Source organism: Rhineura floridana, chromosome 9, assembly GCF_030035675.1.
Source record: "Rhineura floridana isolate rRhiFlo1 chromosome 9, rRhiFlo1.hap2, whole genome shotgun sequence".
Taxonomy (NCBI): Eukaryota; Metazoa; Chordata; class Lepidosauria; order Squamata; family Rhineuridae; genus Rhineura; species Rhineura floridana.
In genome coordinates, this window is record NC_084488.1 from 101880087 (window position 1) to 101902336 (window position 22250).

Genomic DNA, 22250 nt, shown 5'->3' on the forward strand with positions numbered 1-22250 from the left:
CCCAGGTAACTGCATTTCTTCACATTCACACCTTGCTTCTCCTCTCCAAGTGGTTAAACTTTAAACTGAAAGCTCTAGGGACTTGGATGGTGGGGAAGACCCTCCTTTTTTGCTGACACTGTGAAGTACTGTGTATGTTGATAGCACTCTATTTATGTATACATAAATAAAACAAAATAATTCTGGTACTATGGCCGGGATGAAACCTACATTACTTTCCCCATGATCAGAGGAAGGATGCTTCTGAATGCCAGATGCTGGAAACTGCAGGAGGGGAGAGAGCTCTTGCACTCAGGTCCTGCTTGCGGGCTTCCCAGGGGCATCAGGTTGGCCACTGTGAGAACAGGATGCTGGACGAGATGGGCCACTGCCCTGATCCAGCAGGCTTTTAAAAGTGTTTTAATGGATTGCATTCATGAAAATACAAAGTTGGTGGCAAGTTCTATTGCTAGTAGAAAAAAAGTGTTTATATCTTTTAGCTCCTTTTAACTATTTTGACCAAATCATTCATTGCAGCTTTCTTTCAGATACTGTATCAGCCTTGTTGGCTGCAATCCGAACCCAATTTACCTGGGAGTAAGCCCCACTAAGTCCAATAGAACTTGAATTCTGCATAGACATTGTTAGGACTGTGTTGTCAGCTATTATGTATCATCACACTCTGGAACACACTGTCAAGCTGCATTAAAAATGCTCATAGAATGCCTTATGTATCTGAAAATTAATCTCTTTGCAAAAGCACATTGGACAAGGTCTCACTCAATGTGGGTTTTCCTCCCTGCAGATTTATACCTGAAATGTTCTTAAGCTTAAATGGTTAGATGTCACAAGTTTTATCATGTTGAAAATTACTTTGGGGTTGTATTTTCTGTAGAGCTCAAATTAACCCCATGATATCAGCCAATGAAACAATTTAAATGGGACCTATACCTCCAGATGTTGGGATACACATAATATTTACAAGTCTGCAGCACTGGATTTCCTTAACATGGTACACTGCTAATTCAAAACTAATCAAGCTACATGAATGAGCTTTTAAGGCATGATAAGAATGTGTGAAGAAAGCATAATAATAATAATATAATAATAAACTTTATTTCTACCCCACCCTTTTTCCAATAGGACTCAGAGCGGCTTACAACTAAAAACAACACCATTAAAACATACAGAGTATATTATTAAAAAAGAATTAAACTATGAGAAAAATTAAAACCATAAAATATAGGTTAAAAACAGCGGACAATTTAAAATAATAAAATCATATAATGTAATCACCGATCCTATGACACTTAATCCTGGTCGTTCTCTATCCCAAATGCCTGTTGAAATAAAACAGTCTTTACTTGTCGCCGGAAAGATGGCAAGGAGGGAGCTGATCGCACCTCACTCGGAAGGGAGTTCCACAGCCTAGGGGTGGCCACCGAAAAGGCCCTATCTCGTGTCTGCGTCAGATGTGCTTGCGAAGGTGTGGGGAACACAAGAAGGGCCTCACCTGAAGATCTCAAATCCCGGACAGGTTCATGTAGGGAGATACGATCTGTCAAATAGTCGACCTGAGCCGTATAGGGCTTTGTAGGTCAAAACCAGCACTTTGAATTGTGACCGGAAACAAATTGGCAGCCAGTGGAGCTGTTGTAACAGGGGAGTTGTATGGTCCCTGTAACCAGCCCCGGTTAGCACTCTGGCTGCAGCTCTTTGTACCAACTTAAGTTTCCGAACAGTCTTCAAAGGCAGCCCCATGTAGAGCGCGTTACAGTAGTCTAAGCGGGATGTAACCAAGGCATGCATCACCCTAGTCAGATCAGGTAGCTCCAGGAACAGGTGCAGCTGGTGCACCAGTTTTAATTGGGCAAATGCGCTCCTGGATACAGCAGCAATCTGGGCCTCCAAATTCAAAGCTGAGTCCAGGAGTACACCCAAACTGCGAACCTGAGACTTCAGGGGGAGTGCGACCCCATCCAGCACCGGTTGAATCCCTATTCCCTGATCTGCTCTCCGACTGACCAGGAGTACCTCTGTTTTGTCAGGATTTAATCTCAACTTGTTTGCCCTCATCCAGTCCATCACTGATGCCAGACACTGGTTTAGGGCCTGTACGGCTTCCTTGGCTTCAGGTGGAAAAGAGAAATAGAGTTGAGTGTCATCGGCATACTGATGGCACCGAACCCCAAAACCCCGGACAACCTCTCCCAGCGGTTTCATGTAGATGTTGAATAACATGGGGGACAAAACGGAACCCTGAGGGACCCCATAGGACAATGGCCAAGGGGTCAAGCAGGAGTCCCCCAGTACCACCTTCTGGGTTCGGTCCTCCAGGAAGAATTGGAGCCACTGTAACACAGTGCCCCCAAGTCCCATCTCGGCAAGGCGGCCCAGAAGGATACCATGATTGATGGTATCGAAAGCCGCTGAGAGGTCCAGTAGAACCAACAGGGACACACTCCCCCTGTCCAGTTCTCTGCGTAGGTCATCCACCAAGGTGACCAAAGCCGTCTCTGTCCCATAGCCAGGCCTGAAAGCATGCTTCTTTTATAATATCCAGTACAAATGAGCTTAGCTGGCTCCTGGTCTCTCTAGGCAGCTATCTTTCACACAGCCTTACAAACCTTCGTATGAAACATTTGGTTGCTTTATTCTATGCCTGATTAGCAGGGCTTGGGAGAGGAATGCAGAAAATGAAAAAAGAGAGAGAAGCTGCTTTTTCTGTGAGTGCCTAGGGAGAAAGAATAGAAAACTGGGGAGCTTTTGGTTAGACAGGAACTCAGGTCACCGATGAAAATGAGTACAAGAAAATGTAACAAAAAGAGAACAGCGTAATAATAATAACAGTTAGCCAACTTCCTGTACTCAGAGACTTTTAGATAAAGCCAATGCATTTAAGTATATATTGAAATAATAAAACAGAGGTCTAACAAATTCACTCCATAAGCACCGGGATCCACTGTGATAACAGGAAAGTCTAACCTCTTTCTCAGCTAAAATTCCAGTTTTCTGCATCATTATCAGTGTTAACACTGCACAAACAGTATCCAATCATTAAATTAATTCCCATTAAATCAACATCCTTAAAGATCAAACAGTCCTTTAATAATAATCTGATTATAGTGATGTTAGCACAATGAATTAGCAATGGTATATTTATATCTTCTCAACAGAGATACAACATATGGACAAATTTCTAACTGATGCAAAAATGTTGTATCTGCAAACAATAAACACATAGAAAGGGAATCAGGATTATGACTGATGGTCCCATTCTGACCTCCAGTGGAGGCTGGTGGCTTTGATACCAGTGGGACACAGAGTCTGCTCTGGGTTTTAGTCCAGACTTTCAAGGAGCTGTCCGAGATGCACCTTGAACAGCCCCTTAAAAGTTTGGATTAAAACCCGGATCAGATTCACCGCCCCACTGACATCAGAGTCACCAGCCTCCATTGCTGACCTCCATGGATTTGTCCAAACCTCTGAGCAGATCTTAGGTGCGTACAGGTTCTCCATATGTAGGATCTGTCCATGCAAAATACAGGGTACATATCCCACATACAGAGCTTGCATGCATATAGTTTGTATACACAATTGTTCTGAGCTGAAATTTGAATGACAATGCAAAGATCAGGGGTGGGGCCAGTGGGTGTGAGTCATCTCCTGCCCCCAACACATGCTCATTATCAATGGGAATATAAACTGAAGATTGCACTAAACTCATTATTTTCATCTGTGTTAGCAGTGGCGGCTAGTGCTTGCTAGACCTAGTAGGGCTGCTTTGGGAGTATGACCAATGAGGTCATGGGAGAGTGGCCAAGTTTTGGTTTTCTCCCCACCCTCCTCCCTTGCAAACATACTGTGGATACTTAAGCACTCCAGTTTAGTGCATAGCACCTAACTAATCTGTAAAGTGTCTTGCTTTGGTTCAGAAGAAATTCCAGCTGCTGTCACAGCAGTATCATAGATAATAATTACTGTCTAAAGATCTCCAGACTTTCTTTTTTTAAAAAAAGTTTACAATCCTGTAAACTGTAAGTTCCTATCACTCAGAGAAAAAGGTATGGCAGGCAGGGAAAAACAAGAAGCCAAAATATTAGAAAAAGGAGTCTTTCGTATCATATGATCAGTTCTGAATACTATAGCAGGGTGTTCCACAAGGTCTTCCATTATCCCACTGGTGTGGAGACTCAGAGATTCACACAAAAAATATTTAAGTCTCTTGGGTTTTATAAAAGCAGGATTTGCTTAACTCAAAATTCCTTCTCCTTTTGATCAACCTCATTGACATAAGGCTCCACCTCTCCACTCCAAGTGAAATTGGGGCTGGAAGTGTGCAGCAACCCCAACTTGCCCTGCTAATCGGATTACCGATGCCAAGATATCTGTGTTATCAACTCATCTCCTGCTCTCTTCTCCCCCGACCCCCATCAAGAAAGACACAGTCCTGGATTCAGAGAGAAAATAAATATCTGGTCATCTTCAAAATACTCCAAAGCTTTGTGATTTAATTAAAATAATTATAATAAGTTCTTGCTCTTATCCCTATGGGGATTAATTATCCTGTACAAACCCATATCAAATTTTCAGATACTTTAAATAAATAAAGTAATAAAGCTTCTAATAAAGAATTTTTCCTATTCTCAATCTCCTGCCGTTTGCTGGTGTGGCACCTTGAGGGTCCCCCTCTTTTTTGTTCAAGTGCTTTTGGGTGCTTCCCTCCTTGCTTTCCTGCTGCATTATTTAACTTAGACGTAAGAGTAGCTGGGGTCATATGATATATTTTAAAACCTGGTGTTATAAATTATGTTGAGGAAATATTCTCCAAGGCTGTAATCCCAAACACATTTATTAGGGAGTAAGTCCCATTTAACACAGTAGGGTTTCCTTCCAAGTAAAGATGAACAGGACTGCATGCAAATACACCTTGTGTATTTCCCTGCTTCAGTTAAAACACAACATGGATAGTCACACTACCCGTAATTTGTGTCTGAATGGTAATCAGCTATATTTAGATATCTACATTTAGGCAGGATTTACATAATCATTTGGGGAATTATTTGCAGTCATCGCAAACTCACAGGGAAGGGCTCTCAGTAGAACAGAACATGATTTGCACGCAGAAGGGTCTGAGTCTAATCCCTAGCTTCTTCACTTAAAAAACATTAGCAGGTATGGGGGAAACTCTGAGGCCTTGAAGAACCATTCCTGCTTATAAGAGATATACTAGTGCAGGTGGACTAATTGTTTGACTCAGTATTGACCTCTAGCTTTGCCTGAAAATGCCAGATTAAATCACCAGAAAATAAACACAAATATACACATATCCTGGAGTTGATGCAATTGATTTTCCAGTAGTCCTGCATACTTTCAACATGTGGTTAAACTGAGATTTTTCCATATGTTGAAAAATGTCTGAAAAGTAGTTTGAACAGGACATGAAGATCTGTCCTTCAGATGTTCACAGATTATTGAAAACATTGCCGTGGAGCATTCTACCTGGTCACTGTTGCATCTTCAACAGTTGAAAAGGTAAGCCCCTTTTTGGATTAGAAGAATGGATTGCATCTTCAATACTAGTGTTGTTGTATCCAAAACATCAAAGTAAGTTTAATCTTGATAGGGTTTCTTCCTTTAAATGGATCTTAACAAAGAAAGTGAATGGTCTCTCTTGGTAGAAATTGACCTTTCCAGTGCCCCAGTTGCATGTGTGGCTTTTCACTGAGAGTTTCTGGGTATTGCAGCCTGTATTGCAGCCTGTATTGCAGAATTCTTGTTGCAGAATTCTTGTATATTTTACAGTAGTGTTGGGAAACCTGTGGCCCTCTAGATGTTGTTGGGCTCCCAACTCCCATCAGCCCCAGCCAGCATGGCTATACGTCAAGGTGATGGCAGGTGTAGTTCAACATCAGGAGGGCCACAAGTAGCTCAGTGGTAGAACCTCTGCTTTGCATGCAGAAGATCCCAGGTACAATCCCGGGCATCTCCAGGTAGGGTGAGGACAGAATCCTGTCTGAAATCGTGGAGAAACACTGCCAGTCAGAGTGGACAATACTGAGCTAAATGGACCAATGGTTTGAGTCAGTATAAGGCAGCTTCTTATGTTCTCTATCCCACTCCTATTTTACAGAATGGACAATAAATGCCATATCTGTGGTTTTAAGGCTTGCAATTTATAATCTGGCCACTCCGCTGCTTCCCATTCCCATCCATACAAAACAACAACAATAACAAGCCAGGTAGCATATTTTGTGAAGATATAACAGTAGATGTCTCCTATTCGAAACATTTTTGGTCACACAAATTTTCTTCTAGAAAATTGCAAACCTACAGAGATCAGTGCACGGTTAATGAAGAATAAATGTCAACAGTAAGGAACGTTGTCACAGGATAATAGCTTCTTGCCAGCAGGGATACGCCAAGAGAAATATAAGTAAGACAGTGTAATTTATTAAACTCCTGTACACACCAGGCAGTGCATTTCTAGAGATTATTGCACGCCTTGGGTGGTAATATAAGGAAGAAGACTGAACAATGAGTGGCTTTCAGCAAGGTGGGAAAGGCTATAATCACCCAGGACCACAGTCTCTTGCTGAATATCATACTGCTCTTATGTAATAGAATTTAAGCATAGCCCGAATTACTGTGCATTCTAAGACACGTCTAACTTCTAGCAATTTCCTTGGGAGCCATTAAGTTTGACATGTGACCAGTCATTCAAGAGCCAGTGATTCTGCCACCCATAATGCATTGGACAATCATTTCAGAACCATGAAATATGCCATTCCATTGTTTCATGCAAGGAGCTGCCCACTTCCCTGAGTGATAGACAGGCTGTTTCAGAGGGAGCTGCTACAGAATCTGTTTCCTTGAGAGGAGAGGAACAGAGGGAGCTGCCTTAGACTATGCCACTCTGGCTCAGTATTGTCTACACTGACTGGTAGCAGTAATTCTCCAGGGTTGAATGCAGGAGTGTTCCCCAGGACTACCTGGAGATGCTTCTAGGGACTGAACCCGAGACCTTCTGCATGCAAAGCAGATATTGTATCAGTTCCACTAAGTTCTGGAAACCATCTGTTTGTATGCAAATATACAAGTTAAGCATGGGGGTCTGGGGTGCGGGGAAGGCAAGCAAACAGACAGCGCTAGTCTGTAAAGCAGCATCAGTTTCCCAGAAGGAAGAGCATGCCCTTAGAAGGGACCCCCGCCCAGCCAGAGTGGCATGACTCCTCCTTCTCAGCAGGCTGCAAATAGCAACCTTCTGTCTTCTTTGCTGGCCACATTCCATTAACTCTTTTGTTTAGTCTTCTTTTGAGCATGTGGGATAGCTATCACCTGTAAGTGCTCTGGAAAGAAACATTTGTTTATCTGTATCCTGCCTTTCCAACAATGGTGCTCAAGACAGCTAACAGCAGAACACAAACCAATAGGCAAAACATTAAAAAGGCAGGTGAAACATCACTAAAACAATTTCCTAGCCCTCAAAGGCCATTCAGTTAGGCCTTTGGGGACTAGAATGTTGTTTTCTATATAGTTTTATTTAAGTTTTACCTACCTATGTTTTATGTTTTGACTACAGTTTAGCATATTTTGTATTTTACTCTTAGCTGACTTTAGTGACATTTGGTGGAAAGGCAGCATAACACACTTGATAGCTAAATGCATAAACATTTCCTTTCTGAGCCCTTACCTAGAGGTTTTCCCCTCTGCTGCTTTAGAGAAACGTCAGCTGACCATCTTTGCTTGTTAGCAATCAATCAAGTCATACAAAAGATGGTAGTTTCTTCAACAAAACAGCATTTCTGCTTTTGTGCATTCTGAGGACAAAAACATGCAGTATATTAACAGCCCCATTGTATACACTGCTTCATCTTTTCAAATACACACAGAGGCTTGTTTTGCAATAGCTAAAACATCATTTTATGTAAGTAAAGTGAGCGAGTGAGTAAGTGAGAGACAGAGAGAGTGCACCATGCCACTTCATGTAACTCGTCCTTAAGCTCTCCCTAAGTCACTTACTACAATAATTTTCCAGCACAAAGACAGTGGATTTCAAACTCCCTACCTTCAGGAAGTTTCTGCGCTGATTTGTCTGCCAAGAAACCCCAGCCTGCTTGGTCAGGAAAGCATCCTGGGATGCTTTCTGGGTGCACTTTCAATTAATATGGGATGTGTACCAGCCCATTTGGTCTAGCTAATGCTCCATGAAAGCTAACATCATGCCTTAGAACAGGGATAGCCAACAGGCTGCCCTTCAGATGTTTATTTTATTTATTTTTATTTAACAGAATATATATACCACTTGATTGTATTAGAACCTCTGAGTGGACTACAACTCCCATCAGCCCAAGTGATCACGGCCAATGAACAGGCATGATGGGAATTGCATCCCAAAACATCTGGAGGATACCATGTTGTCACCTGCAACTGAGCTTTGTAGTTGAAATTACTGGTATTACTGACTTTTTTTTTTACCAAGAAGCCATTAATGAGCTCCTGTACCAGTGCTACAGACACACACTGATGAGCAGCCTATTTTCCTCCCTACCTTTAGTGCATTTTTCCTGCTTCTGTCTTTTTCCATTACTGGTCTCTCATTTTGTGGCATGCCACACCCCCATGGCAGCCATTTTGTGATTGGTGCCCCCAGCACTCTGAAAATTTGAAATGTGTCCTCTGGTCCAAAAAGGTTGCCAACCTCTATTCTACCTCATGTAGAATGCATTGAGTCTTTTATCTTTTCCTTCACCAGTATTTACAGTGGAACTGGCATAAGAACAAGAGATTACAAGCGCTACCAAGCTGCCAGACCCTTCAAGTTGGCAGTCTTCTGCCCCAAACTGTGTTCTGTTGCACGAGTGAAGAATGAGGCTGGACTTCAGTCACATTACAATCTGAGATTAGTTATTTTCACAGAAGCTTCTGCAGCAGTTTTGTCTTTATATACTTATTTACTCCGTACCTAGAAGTCAACAGCAATACATTCAGACAACATGAAACTAAGGCCCAAAGCAATCATGGCATGGTGCCACAATCTATCCAGATTACTCCACAACTTGTTTGGTCATGCCTTGTTTATTTATTTATTTATTTATTTTATTTTATTTATATACCCCCCTAAGCCCGAGGGCTCTCTGGGCGGTGTACATAATAATAAAACAATCAGAGAATATATAAATACAATAATACAATAGAATCAAACAAAAATAATCAAAATAGCAGCAAAATACAACTATAAATATTAATAGTACACATTAAAATGCCTGGGAATATAAAAAGGTTTTCACCTGGCGCCGAAAAGATTGCAGCGTCGGCGCCAGGCGCACCTCATCAGGGAGACCATTCCACATGGCAAATCAATCTAGTAATTAAATAGTCATGGAGCTAGGGATGGGGAGATCATACATTTTCATGCTTGGCTGAAATGCTCCATGTTATGAGTTGAAACCCCACACACACACCTGATTGGCCCCTAATTAGCCATAATACTAGACCCCACGGTTTCCACTAAAAAGTTTCCATCCTGTCATTTCATATCAACACAGCAATTTTAATATACCTTGAGCTCAAAGAGAAGCCTCACTCCACGTGAGGAGAGTGAAGAACATAAGAAATCATTATTCCTCTTCTATATACATCTCTGGTCTCCCCATTCCCAAAAGGATATAACAGAGCTGGGAAAGTACAGAATAGGTACAAAATGTTCAAGGGGTTGAAACACCTTTCCTAGGAGGAAAGGCTAGAATGTCTGAGGTTTTAGAATAGCCTTCACCAAACTTGGTGTCCTCCAGATGTTGTGGACTACAACTCCCATCAGCTCTAGCCAGCAAATGTGTTCGTAGCCCAAAACATCTGGAGGGTACCAGGCTGACAAAGTTTGGTTTAGGACAGAGACAGGAAACCTTCCCAGATTATGTTGGATTCCACCTCCTATCTGCCCCAAGCAGCATGGCAAATGATCAAGGATAATGGGAACTATAATCCAACAACATTTGGAATGACACAGGTTCTCAATTTCTCATATTTTCCAACATTTCTGCAGCAGGTTGCAATTTTTTTAAAAAAAAATGAAACTCTCAGCATTTTAGTGTGTATTTCCTCTACTGCATGCATTTTTGTATGCAGTTTTGACTAATGTACACATTTGTGCAAGCTATATCTCCTAATGGTTTTAACCTATAAAGCCTTACACAGCTTGGGACCACAATTCCTGATGGGATTCCTCTCCCAACACGAACCTACCCGTACACTATGCTCAACATCAAAGGTCCTCCTCCAGGTGCTTACTCTGAAGGAAGCTCAGAGGATGGCAATAAGGGAGAGGGCCTTCTCAGTGGTGCCCCCCAAATTATGGAATGATCTCCCTGATGAGGTGCGCCTGGCACCAACACTGTTATCTTTTTGGTGCCAGGTCAAGACTTTCCTCTTCTCCCAGGCATTTTTTAAACAGCATTTGAATAGCATGTGTTTTTAACTTGCCTATCAGTTTTTATGGGTTTTAATTTGGTATGGTTTTAAATTTGTATACTTGTTTTTAATGTTTTTAGTTGTTGTAAACTACCCAGAGAGCTTTGGCTATGAGACGGTATATAAATGCAATAAAATAAATAAATAAATATAATGAATTTTTGTATGTTATTTTCACCAATGTATTCCTTTTATGTCCACTATCCCTTCATAGATGCATTTTTGTAAACAGTGCTTGGTTGAAGATCTACCTTGCAAAATTTGGATAAGTGTGAATTTCAAAGGATGACTGTGTTTCCGCTCTCATATTGTTTCACAATGTACAAATTTGTACAATGTATAAATTCAGTTTAAATATGAACTGAGTGGAATTTCTACCCTATCCCTAAAAGCAGGCATCTTTTAAAATGGTAAGCCTCTTTCAAAAGTGGAAATTTAGGAGTGAGATGTACAGAAAAGTCCATTATCATAAGGCCACTACTAACTGTCAGTTGTAGAGCGGTTTGTTTGCTCAAACCAGGCGTAGGGCACCTTTTTCAGCCCCAAGGTCACATTCCCTTCTGAGCAACCTTCAGACAGCCAGAGGTAAAAATGGGTGGAGCAACAAAAGTACATTTTACCTTTGTGCAATAGGCTATTTTTTGCACACACCCCTCTCTCCAGGGCCAGCGTCAGACATGCCGAGGCCCTTGGGCACCAGCTTGCCCTGGGCCCCGGCACGCATGCACACACACGTGCACATGTGCCAACCTGTCTCTCACAGGGAGGGAGCTTCTTCTGCCCACCCATTCTCTGGCTCCGTTTCTCCTGTGTTTTGCGGCTGCGTGAGCTTCTACATGCGCACATTGCTGCCATCAACCAAAATGGTGGCGGAGGCTTCAGCCTCTTAATCTCAGCTGCCATCTTGGTTAATGGCAGTCCTGCGCGCAGGCCACACAATTGCAAAAGACAGGAGAGACAGGTAGGTGGAGCCAGTGAATGGGCAGGTGGAAGAAGCTCCCTCTCTGCGATCCGCAGCAGCTACTCTGCTGCGGATTGCAGAAAAGGAGCTCTACTCCTCCCCCACCCAATTGAGAGGCCCCTCAGCAGCCTCTGTGGCTCCAGGGGCCCTCGGCCAGGGCCCAACCTGGCCAACATTTGGGACCGGCCCTGCCTCTCTCCTACAACCAGATAAGCAAGAGGCATTATCAAAGTTCAAAGGCACATAGCAGCTAAGCAAAAACACTGAAGGAGAATGCAAAGCAGGGCCAGTAGGCAGTGTGGCTAGGGAGTGAGTCTGCCTTGGGGAGTCCTGAGGGTCAGACAGAGGGGCTTGGAGGGCCGCATTCAGCCACTGGGCCTGGGGTCCTCCACCCCTATAGACCAATCACATCAATTATGCACTTTGTGGAATGTCAGAATATTAATTTGCATAACTAGTTTTCTCATTATGTGGCTTTTTTCTTTTACCATCAACTTATAGCAGAGAGCCGGGTGGCATGGCCTTGTGACTGCATTCAGCATGCACTTTGCTGTCCTGCTATCATATTAAAGTACTGTTGCTAATGATGAAATGATAGAGGCTTTTACAGTGTTGTCCTGTTAACCAAGGCTGCATTCAGACAGCAGTATATTCCATTTTCCCGATGTTTCCTGATAAAGTCCAGATTTTATTTGATCTTTCACTTGACATATAAGCCACTTCTAGAAATATATTGGACTATAGTGGAAATTTAGCACTCATTTCCATGTTAATTGCTTCCAGAAAAAATAAGTTTGCAATCCCATTAACCCAGAAAATCCTGGGAGTAAAGTGATGAAATTTGGGGCGGTATACTGGCATACAGTTCTTTCCTGCAGTTTTCACGGGGGAATTGTGGGGGACCACCAACACGTCCAATGACATTCCCTGTTGTGTCATACCATGGTCACTGGGGGGAATGAAATCTAGCGCGACATGGCAGTATATTGGTAAAAAAGCCACATTTCCATAACCCGACAGGTATTGCAGTGTGAAAGGAATGTCAGAAATTGGAACAGAAGTGCTACCATTATAACCAGTAAAACTAACACAATAAACCCAATGTCTGAATGCAGCCCAAGTCTCTAGATTTAATTTGGATGCAGCCATTTTAATTAAAGTTTGTGTGTCACTGGAAAGGAAACTCAGAAATGCTATAAATAAATGGCAGCCACTGATAACAAAACATTCCACCCATCATCTTCCTTTGAGCTATATTATTTTGCCCTGCCTGCTTCACCCTGCACTTTGGATCAGACTAAAATGTAGGCCAACTCAGAAAGTTTCTCTTCAAAAGCAAAAATATAAATGGCATCTTAAAGGTTCAGAAACCTGGTTCCAAACCCCGACATATGAATTCAACAGCTGCTGCGTAATCATCAGCACATGGGACTGAGCCAAATATAAAAAATAGCAGGTAAAAATAACATGTTTTCTGTTCCGTAACATCTTTTCTGTTCCAATCTAAATAGCAGGTACTGTTTCTAAATCCCAACATGTATATTTTTATTCCAAAAGAGCTATTAATTTTCTATGTTCATCTTTGCCAGGGCTGGAAGAAATAAGACTGTGTGTGGTTCAGAAACTTTAGTCAATACAAAATAAGGAAGATGGAAGGCCAGGACACTTTGATGGCCCCAAACAAACAATTCAGAGCCAGGAAATCACCAGTAGCCTTAACATCATGCTGCTTTGTTCCTTTCAATGTAGGACACAGAAGTAGTTATGCCTGTATTTTTTGATAACAGGAATGACTACCTTGTCATGTTTTAAATCATCCATCGAGAGAGCCTTCTTAAATTAACGTGACACTGTTTAAAATGTTCCATGTTGCCTGGGTTAGGATCTGCCAATCACAATTAATGGCAGCAGATTTGCTATTCTAACATAAATAAACCCATGGACTTGTTGTGCAGAGTGGAAGGCAAATGAGGAGTGAATACAGAAGCCAGACTTAGCACTGTAGCCAGTTAATCTGTCACTGGGAATTACTTTCTGCTTTTTCTCTCTTTCCTGCATTCATTGGGGTTAGTAAACAATAGAGCTTCTACTAACATAGTTTTTCTCACATTCAAATTGAATGTGAAATGCTGGATGACATTATAAATGAATCTCCCGAGTTGCAGTGCTAGAATTCAGGGGCCCTCTGTGTCTCTATTATTCAATCATTGTGCACATTCATATATTTTGAGATCGTCCATAAAATTCTTGCTCTTTGTTTTCAACCACGTTCTTGTCCTTATGTCTGCTGTTTGAAGGAGATATGCCTCTCTAGACTCTTTCTGGTTCAAATGAATGATGAAGAAAATCCTCCCGTAGGGTCAAAGAGACACCCTACCTCTCTCTTGATGTAAATGCTGGTTACACTGCAGGCGCAAGCTTGCCATCAACTAAGATGGCAGCCGAGGCTTCCCTAAGGAGCTGATGCCTCCACTGCCATCTTGGTTGATGGCATGCATGCATGCTACCCATGTGCATCCCTGCCATCAACCAAGATGGTGGAAGGGGAATGAGCCCCTTAGGGAAACCTTGGACGCCATCTTGGTTGATGGCAGGCTTGCACCGCAACACAACGAGCATTTACGTCAAGGGAGAGGTAGGTGGGGCCTGTGTGGCAGTAAGGGGGTGTCTGGGAGCTCCCTCTCACAGTCCGCGGCAGGGTCGGGAGCCGATGCTGCCATGGATTGCGGAAGGGACCACTACCCACCCACCCTAAGGAGGGGCCCTCTGGCAACAGCCCTGCAACTAGTGATAGCCACTGATTGAGACCTGGACCGTGGACTACACCTTTGGTTCAAGATATTAAAGTTAAGTATTTTAAAATACAGAAAAAGCAAAAGTTACAATTACTGGAAATTATCTCATTCGAGTTTTGTTGCCTTTTGGGGACACTATTGGTAAATAAATATTTTTTTAAGGAAACATGAACAGTCTCTCTCTCTCTCTCTCTCTCAATTTGATAATCACCCCCCAAAAAAAACACCACCTTTGTTATTGGGCAATATGAGTATTGAAAATAAAATAAATGTTGTATTCCTGCTCCTGATTTTGTTAGGAGGGCTCTGAATCAATTAGGATTCTATTAAATTCTATTTATCTCTGCCTGGATGATTACTAGATTTCAGTAGCAGACAGAGGTGGGACAGAGGTGCTTACCTGGCCACCTGGCAGAAGAGCTGCTGCTGCTTACCTGGAGTGGGAGGGGTGAGGAGTCAGTGAGGGCAGCATGGCACAAATGCACTAGCCAAACGTATCAGGTTTTCCTATTGGTACATTTACACCATGCCACCCTCCCTGCTGCCTTGTCCTTCCTCCTGTCCCTCATCTGCTGGGAGGTCAGGTAAACACCTCCACTCCACTTCACCATCCACTACTGCAGGATTGGGAGGGCAGGGAGCAGAGGCATTTTTAACATTTCACATACAGTAATGCCAAGATCAACAGAAAGCACTTTTAATGCCTGGAATTTCACCTAAATTCATAACTTAGTGTATCAGTGATGTGAAAATGATGAGGCTGAACAAGGTACCACCATTGCTTCTGCAACAGATACCATGTGGATTAGCAAGCCTGGCACATCCCTGGTGTAGCAGTCCCTGTACTGACCCATAAAACATGGCAGAAAACAACAAAAGCTACAGGCTACTAGTTGTCCAATGAATTCTAGTGTCCTAATTTCCCTTTACTCCTTTTCAGAGCCTGGAACGTCCTGTTGTCCTGGTCCAATTCGTGGCACCTCTCCCCATAACTCCTCAGCTATGAAATAAAGAAACAAAACCCAAGCTATCTGGCACCAGACGTGAGCATCAAGGCTAAGTCAGCAATCTGTGGCCCATTAGGAATGTGTGTATGAGCAATGATTGGAAGGCTGACTCAGAAAATGGAGAGGAGAAATGATGTAGGTAGATATGAAAGCTGGAGGAGACAGGGAATGTAGCCAAGAAGGTCAGAGAAGAATTGGCAGGTCTGAGAGAAACGGAGCAGAAACAAGATGAGTTGGCAGGGGGCAGGGAGCACGTCAGCGAGGAGAGCCAAGAGACCCAAGAGCTCTGCTGAAGCTGAGGTCAGTTTCTCTCTGACTGTGCCATAGAGATGGGATTCACTTTATGCACTGAATAATCCACAGACAGAAATCGAGACTGTTTAGGAGTGGCAGGTAGAAAATGTGCTTCTACTCTTATACTGTTACATAATAAACTGTAAATGCTGCAGGCTGAAATAAACTTTACTGATGTTTTAAATCTGCCCATTCAAATGAAGGGTACACTATGAATTCAAGACCATAGCAATGTTACTTATTTACACTAAAAGCTTCTCCAAATGTCCTTTTTATTGTTCAATCATGATGATTTGCTAGTTAGGGCTGGAGGACATTCCTGGTTAGGGATGGCTCCTTCTACTGGTCATGACAGGCAGCATCTAGAAACTTCTTAGTCTCCTCTCTGGGGGGAGGAGTCATCCCGCCCTCCAGACCGGCCCTGCCTGTGGCCTGTGAAGGTTGGGTCTTTTCTTCTCTCTGCTCAGAACTTCCTATTACCTCTGTTTTTTGCTGTTCTTTCTGCTTTCAGTCGTTCTCCTCTCCTTAATGTTAGCTATTTCTCTCTTCTGTCTCCATCCTTTACTGTTTTCTTCTCCCCTCCCGCCTTCACATCATGGGTCCAGGGCTTGGGAGGATCGTTCAGTCCAGCTAGGCAGTTTGGCACCGTGTGAGGCATTCTTGAGAGCAATGGAGCGTGCCTAGCTGCAGTGCTTTAGCAACAGCGGTAGCCACTTTTGAAGGGAGACTGACTTCTTGCTCCGTAGAGCTGCGTTTTCGCCACACTCGCGCTAAGCGTGATTATGGGATCTGGCTCCCCGCCTTCCGAGGAGAAGAACCAGTGAGGTGTGCTGCCTGGGGGTATCTACCCCAAAATAGGATCATGCACGGCAGCAGGGGGTTGAGTGGTGCCTGCTACGGCGGTTTGCCATTGCAGCGGTTTCCTGCACTTTTTTCCTAAGTGCAGAACAGCGGCGGCCGCCACTTTATGACTTTGCCTGCCTCTTCCTTGTTCTCCCACCAAGACTCCTGTCACACAGGAGATGTGATGGATTCTCATGAGCTGCCAGCGCAAGGCTCAACAAGCTATCAGCCTGCAGTCTCCCCAACCCCAAGCAGGGGCAGCAGGGGGATGAGTATTCCTGATGAAGGTATGGAAGTCCCCCCCCATTCTCAGTTTCTCAAGTTCATGTCTGGGGTCAAGGAGATTATCTTTGAAATCAGTGGCCCCATGCACCATGCCCTTAAAAGTAAGCGGGGCAGACTCTCAAGCAGGCGATCCCATAAGGGAAAGAGGAGCCGCAGATGTCACTCTAGCAACTCACGCAGGGAGAGGAGATATAGCAGTTTGCCATAGCGCTACAGCTATACCAGAACCCCCTCTCATTCTACCCTAGTCATCAGCCGGGGTGGTACACCCCCTGACATCAACCTGGGTGATGTACTCCCATTCCTTGTCAGATTGTGCAGTAAGGGGGTTCAGGCAGCGCCCATGGTGGGAGACAAGGATCTCACTGGATGCAGTGGACTGGTAGAGGGCATTATGAGTCAACACGACTGATCGGATGCTCATACCCACTATGGTCCAGGGGTTGCAGGTACAAGGATAATTGCCCAAGCAGGTATATGGCCAACAGAGGGCATTGTCTGATTTGGATGATTCCCCTGAACCTGACAGGGAAGAGGGGGACTCAATGGGAAAGGATCTAGAGGTGACCCAGGCGCAACCTAGGCTCTTTGCCCTAGAGGTTTTTCAATCCCTTCTTCTGAAGGCGCGCAGAGTGCTGCAGTTCTCAGAAACTGAGGGGGGAGGTGATGCCCATGCCCATGCCCAGTCGAATTCCTAACAAAGTTTGATTATGGGGATGGTTGACGCTGCACAGGTCTACATGACATTGCAAGTGTCTGCCAGCACAAACAAGTGTGAGAAGCTGCATCTAGCTGCAGAAGCTTCTGCCTCAGAGTTTTGAATAAGGTCAAACCATTCTGACATACAAATAACAACCTTTACCAGTGTTCATTGGGCATGCTCTTTCTGACCTAATCGCAGGAGGGTGTAGGGCTATAATCTGATGGTTGAGGTTCATCCCCCAGTCCTTTCAGTAGCTTCTGCTTCCATTCCAAGATTCCATTCCAGCAAAGGTGAGAATTCGGTTGTCCATTCCAGTCATGACTTAGAGGGAGCAACAGTGGTAGTTGTTTCTCTCCAATTAATGGAGTGTATGATGGACAGCTTGGAGGCTGAGCAGATCGGGTTGAGGGACAAGGTTTTTTTGGGGAAAGTCAAGGATATATTATTGGCCTCACGTAAACAGTCTACCAATAGGGGTTTCTCTCCCACCTGGAGGGCGTTTTTGAGCTGGTGCTCAAAAATCTCAGTGGATCCATTGCCCAGAAGTGTTCAGGCTTTCTGGGTGTTTTACACTCGGGTTTGGACAACGGGTTTACTACAGCTATCCTCAGGTGCCAGGCAGCTTCCCTCAGTAGTATATTCTCTAGTCTGGGGGTTCCCTTTTGCCTTCAAACTGCTCTAAGCATTTTCTTAAAGGGGTGGTTCTCATTTCTCATTTCCAACCTGGAACCTAAACTGGATCTTGTTGGCACTAGCAGACTCACTCTTACACCCTATGGCCACCTGCCTTCTGAACACCTTGACTTATACGACAGTATTTTGGTGGCCATCACATAAATCAGGTCAGGTTAGCTCTCCTTTCAGCATGCTGAGATAAAGCAGAAACAGGGAGGGGGAGATATGGGCTTGATGAGGAATCAGAAAGAGGAAAGTGAGAGATGCAGGAGAGTGGAATTATTGGGACACATTCCATCCCGCAAGCAGAGTGAGAGGTTTAGAGGAACAGAGATAAGAGGGTAGAGCCCTCTAAAGCAGCATCCTAAGAAAGCTGAGAAGGGAAAATGGATTTGGAGGGAGAGAACCTCATGCTTTGAGCAAATGAGAAGGCACTTGTGTGTTTCTCTTAAGTCATTGGATAGATTTGGTAACAGCCAGGCAATTTTTGTACTTCTCAAATTTTATTTTTCCTTGTTTTCCCACTTTCAAGATGTTGTGTATCATCTTGCCTGATGAAGAGCTCTGGAGAACTCAGAAGCTTGCCACTATTTTGTGACATTTTGGTCAGTCCTAAATTTAAAGGTATCGATTTGGAGTTTTCTCTTATTGACCAACACAGCTACTGATGCTTTTTAAAAAATCTGTGTTACCAAATCAGCATTTGGTGAAGTAACATGATTGCAGGGACAGGGAGGCATTTCTCTGGAATAATCAGTGGATAGGATTGGGGTGGTGGTAGTGGTTAACTCTCGTTGTGCCCAGAAAACCATCCCTAAAATGTCAGTTCTCATTTTTTTCTAACTGCCAGAAACGTGAACCTGGAACCTGTGGACAAAGTACTAGCTTCCCTCCTCTCTGTTCTGTTGGGGTGCTAGTCAGGGGAAGGAAATCAGGCAGTTTAACTAACAGATTAATAACATAGCCCATCATTCTCCTGGTCTGGAAAGTCAAATGACTCCAGAGGACCAATCAAGTACCAGCGTCTGCTATAAAGACCTGGAGATTTTCTGACTTACTTCAGTCGAGGCAACTTTTCATTGAGGGGGATCGTTGCCACCCAGCCCTGGCCTTCAGCCAACCAGCTTGGCTCAATCTGCTTCTCTCTAGGATATTCACCCGCCCTCAGGCTTCAGCACCTGACACTGTCAGGCTTCTATTCTTTTGCATTCTTTCCCATCTCAGTTCCTCTACTTGCCTGCCTCCAATTGTGGTTCTCTGCCACCTCTATCTCATTTAGGTGTCTTTTCATTAGCTGCTGATTGAGCTCATCCATTCTTGCCCTCATTTATGGATTAATCCTCTTACTCAAATTTTTCTCACATGATTTGCTTTCTGTTTGTTCTTCTCTAAGCCACTTCCCTTATGAGTCATATCTCTTCCCAGAACAGAAGCCTTGTCTCCTCCTCCTCCTCCTTATAAAAAAAAAATCTTTAAGGTGAATAGTCTCTTTGCCACTTAGCCAAGGATGGGGAATGTGTGGCTCTCCACATGTAGTTGGACTACAACGCCCATCATCCCTGACCATTGACCATGCTGGCTGGGGTTGATAGGAATTGGAGTCCAACAACTTATGAAGGGACACGGGTCCCCCATCCCTGCAATAAGCCCTGAACTCCCTGTCTTTTGCTGGGTATTATTTTTCCCCTTACCTTGCTGCACGAAGGATCCATAGACAAACCACATTGAGTTGTAGAGAGTTGTTGAAGTCATTGATCCCATTTGCAGACGTGGTGGATTGAGCCAATTCAGGAGGTATACCAAGAGTCCAACCAGCAGCACCGTGCCAGCTATGCAAGCCCAGAGGGAGAGGTCAAATGGTGCTAAGCAGGCAAACATGTCCATTGTCTTTTCAGCCTTCTGAAGCAGCACACCCACTGAGTAGTCCATGTAACGGGTGGTAAAATCGACCACGTTTTCCCGATCTGGTGTGATGGTTAATGCAGAGATGCCTATATCAGCTCTCTAGGAGGAAAGAGAGAGAGAAAGAGAGAGGAGAATTCATTTCCATGAGCAATCAAAAAATATAATTGTCATTTGATTTATAGCCTTCAAAGCTATCTCAGTAAACAGTTGCCAACATCTGATTATTTTAAATGTTCCTTATATATCCAACCAAATAGCAACTCTGCTAAAGGACAGAAGGAGCAAAATGGATACAAACTTGACTATAAGCAATGAGATGGATAGTTATTTCTGAAGTTTTCTTAATGATCAAAAAGAAGGAAATATTTCAAATTTATTCATTTATTTATTTAACAAAATTTACTGCTTGATTGTAAAAAAAAAATCTAAGCGGATTACAAAAGACATTAACATTCTCAATAAAACAGTTAAAAACAAGTAATTAAAAACATTTTTAAACCAATTTAAACAACAAACTAAAAAGATTAAAACACATCAACATCTATGTGTCTGGATAGGCTTGCCGAAACAAAATAAAACAAAAGGTTTAAGCAGATGCCAAAAGCAATACAGTGAAGGCGCCTGCCTGATGTCAATAGGAAGGGAAAGAGTAGGTGCTGCTGCACTAAAAGAACAACATAGATCATAGCTGGGTGAAATCCACTTTTGGCAATTTATCTTGGTCTTTCTTAAGGACACCATTACCACCTACTGAAGCAACTGGAAGCCCTTTGAGTACCCTAGGACTTTTGTCTAATAAGGGACTTAAGCAGTTTACTTGGAAATAAGTTCTACTCTGCCCCCAAAGTCTTACCCCTAGTATTTAGGATTGTACCCTTAATTGACTACTCATGTCCCTTTTATTTAAATATATTTGCATATTACCAAAGCTTCCATATAGGGGCCTTTTGAGATACTGAAGAAAGCGAGAGATAATTTGCAGTTTACTAAAAGGGTTGCATTTACCTAAGTCCTATTCAGAGTAGGGGCCTTTTTGAAATTGAAATTAATGAATGTTAGTCTGGTTTCTTAACTTCAATGGGTCTACTCTGAGGAGGACTGAAACCACCCAAAAGCAATATCCATTGGGAGATGGAATTTCCCCCCTCTTTCATTCCCTACTCACTGACTACTACCACCTAATAACCTTAAAAATAAACAAGTGTCCCATTCATTCTCAGCCTCTACTATTAAATCAACTCTACTAGTTGGCTCCTACTAATAAATCAACTATTGGCACAATTATGCCAAAATGATTCACTTTTAGATGTCATTAGTTTCAAAGGGAGACTTATAGTGCAATCCTATGCTTAATAATACTTAGAACTAAGCCTTATTTCAATGAGACATACACCTAGGAAAATGTGAATTGGAATTGTATCCTTAGGCACACACTTAATACTCCTGTACTATAATCAGTGGAATTTAATTTAAATAGGACTTTTCTCTTTATTGTTGAACATCTTTGTTGTCTAATTCAATCTTTTCCAAGCTGGTGTGCTCCAAATATTGTTGGACTCCAACTCCCATCAGCTCTAGTCAGGATTGCCAATGGTAAGGATTCATGGAAGCTGTAGTTCAAAATATCTGGAGGGCATCAAGTTGGAGAATGCTGATGTAAGTGGTCCCACCATCAAGAAGGTCATAAAGACCTGGTGATTACATGATTTGTATGCAGAAGGTCCCAGGATCAGTCCCTGACATATCCGGATACAGTTTGGAGCGACCCATGTCTGAAACCTTGGAGAGCTGCTACCAATTAGTATAGAGTAAACAATATCAATCTAGAAGAACCAGTGGTCTGACTTGGTATTAAGGGGACTCCCATGTTCTCTCTTTCTCTGCTGGCTAATGCAATTCAACTTCATTTTGTCTTATTCCAAGTGTGAGTATATGACAGAGTGAACTGTGTGTGTGTGAGGGAGAGAAAGAGAGAGACAGAGAATGGGGAATCTACTTGATACCAAACTCAAACCTAATCCTTATTGGAATGAAAAATCCTTAACGTGTAATTTCTCCAAAGCAAGTCCGGTAGGGAAAATGGGCCAATTTTGGAATTTTAACTCTTGCTTAGCCCCAATTATGACTTCTACCCCTTTGTAGATTTGCATCAGAGTCTACGCACTTCCTCTTTCAGCTGGATATTGATTCATTTGTGAATATTCTGGAAGTTTGTTTTTTGCATTAGCTACTTCTGAAGAAGCATTCTTAAACCTCTCAGAGGCTTTGCCCTTTCTCTTAGATTAATCTTGTAGTCTTATGTAACTTCATCTTACTAGCTGTAAACCTAACAT

At 43.0% G+C, this 22250-nt stretch overlaps 1 protein-coding gene across 1 annotated transcript in view; it reads right to left on the bottom strand.

Annotated features, from left to right (window-relative positions):
• GRID2 (glutamate ionotropic receptor delta type subunit 2) overlaps positions 1–22250 on the bottom strand; it is an 887701-nt gene that overhangs the window by 106350 nt on the left and 759101 nt on the right. The window contains exon 10 of the mRNA XM_061583023.1: positions 19704–20016. Coding sequence (XP_061439007.1) covers positions 19704–20016 — 313 coding nt within the window. The remainder of the gene's footprint in view (positions 1–19703; positions 20017–22250) is intronic.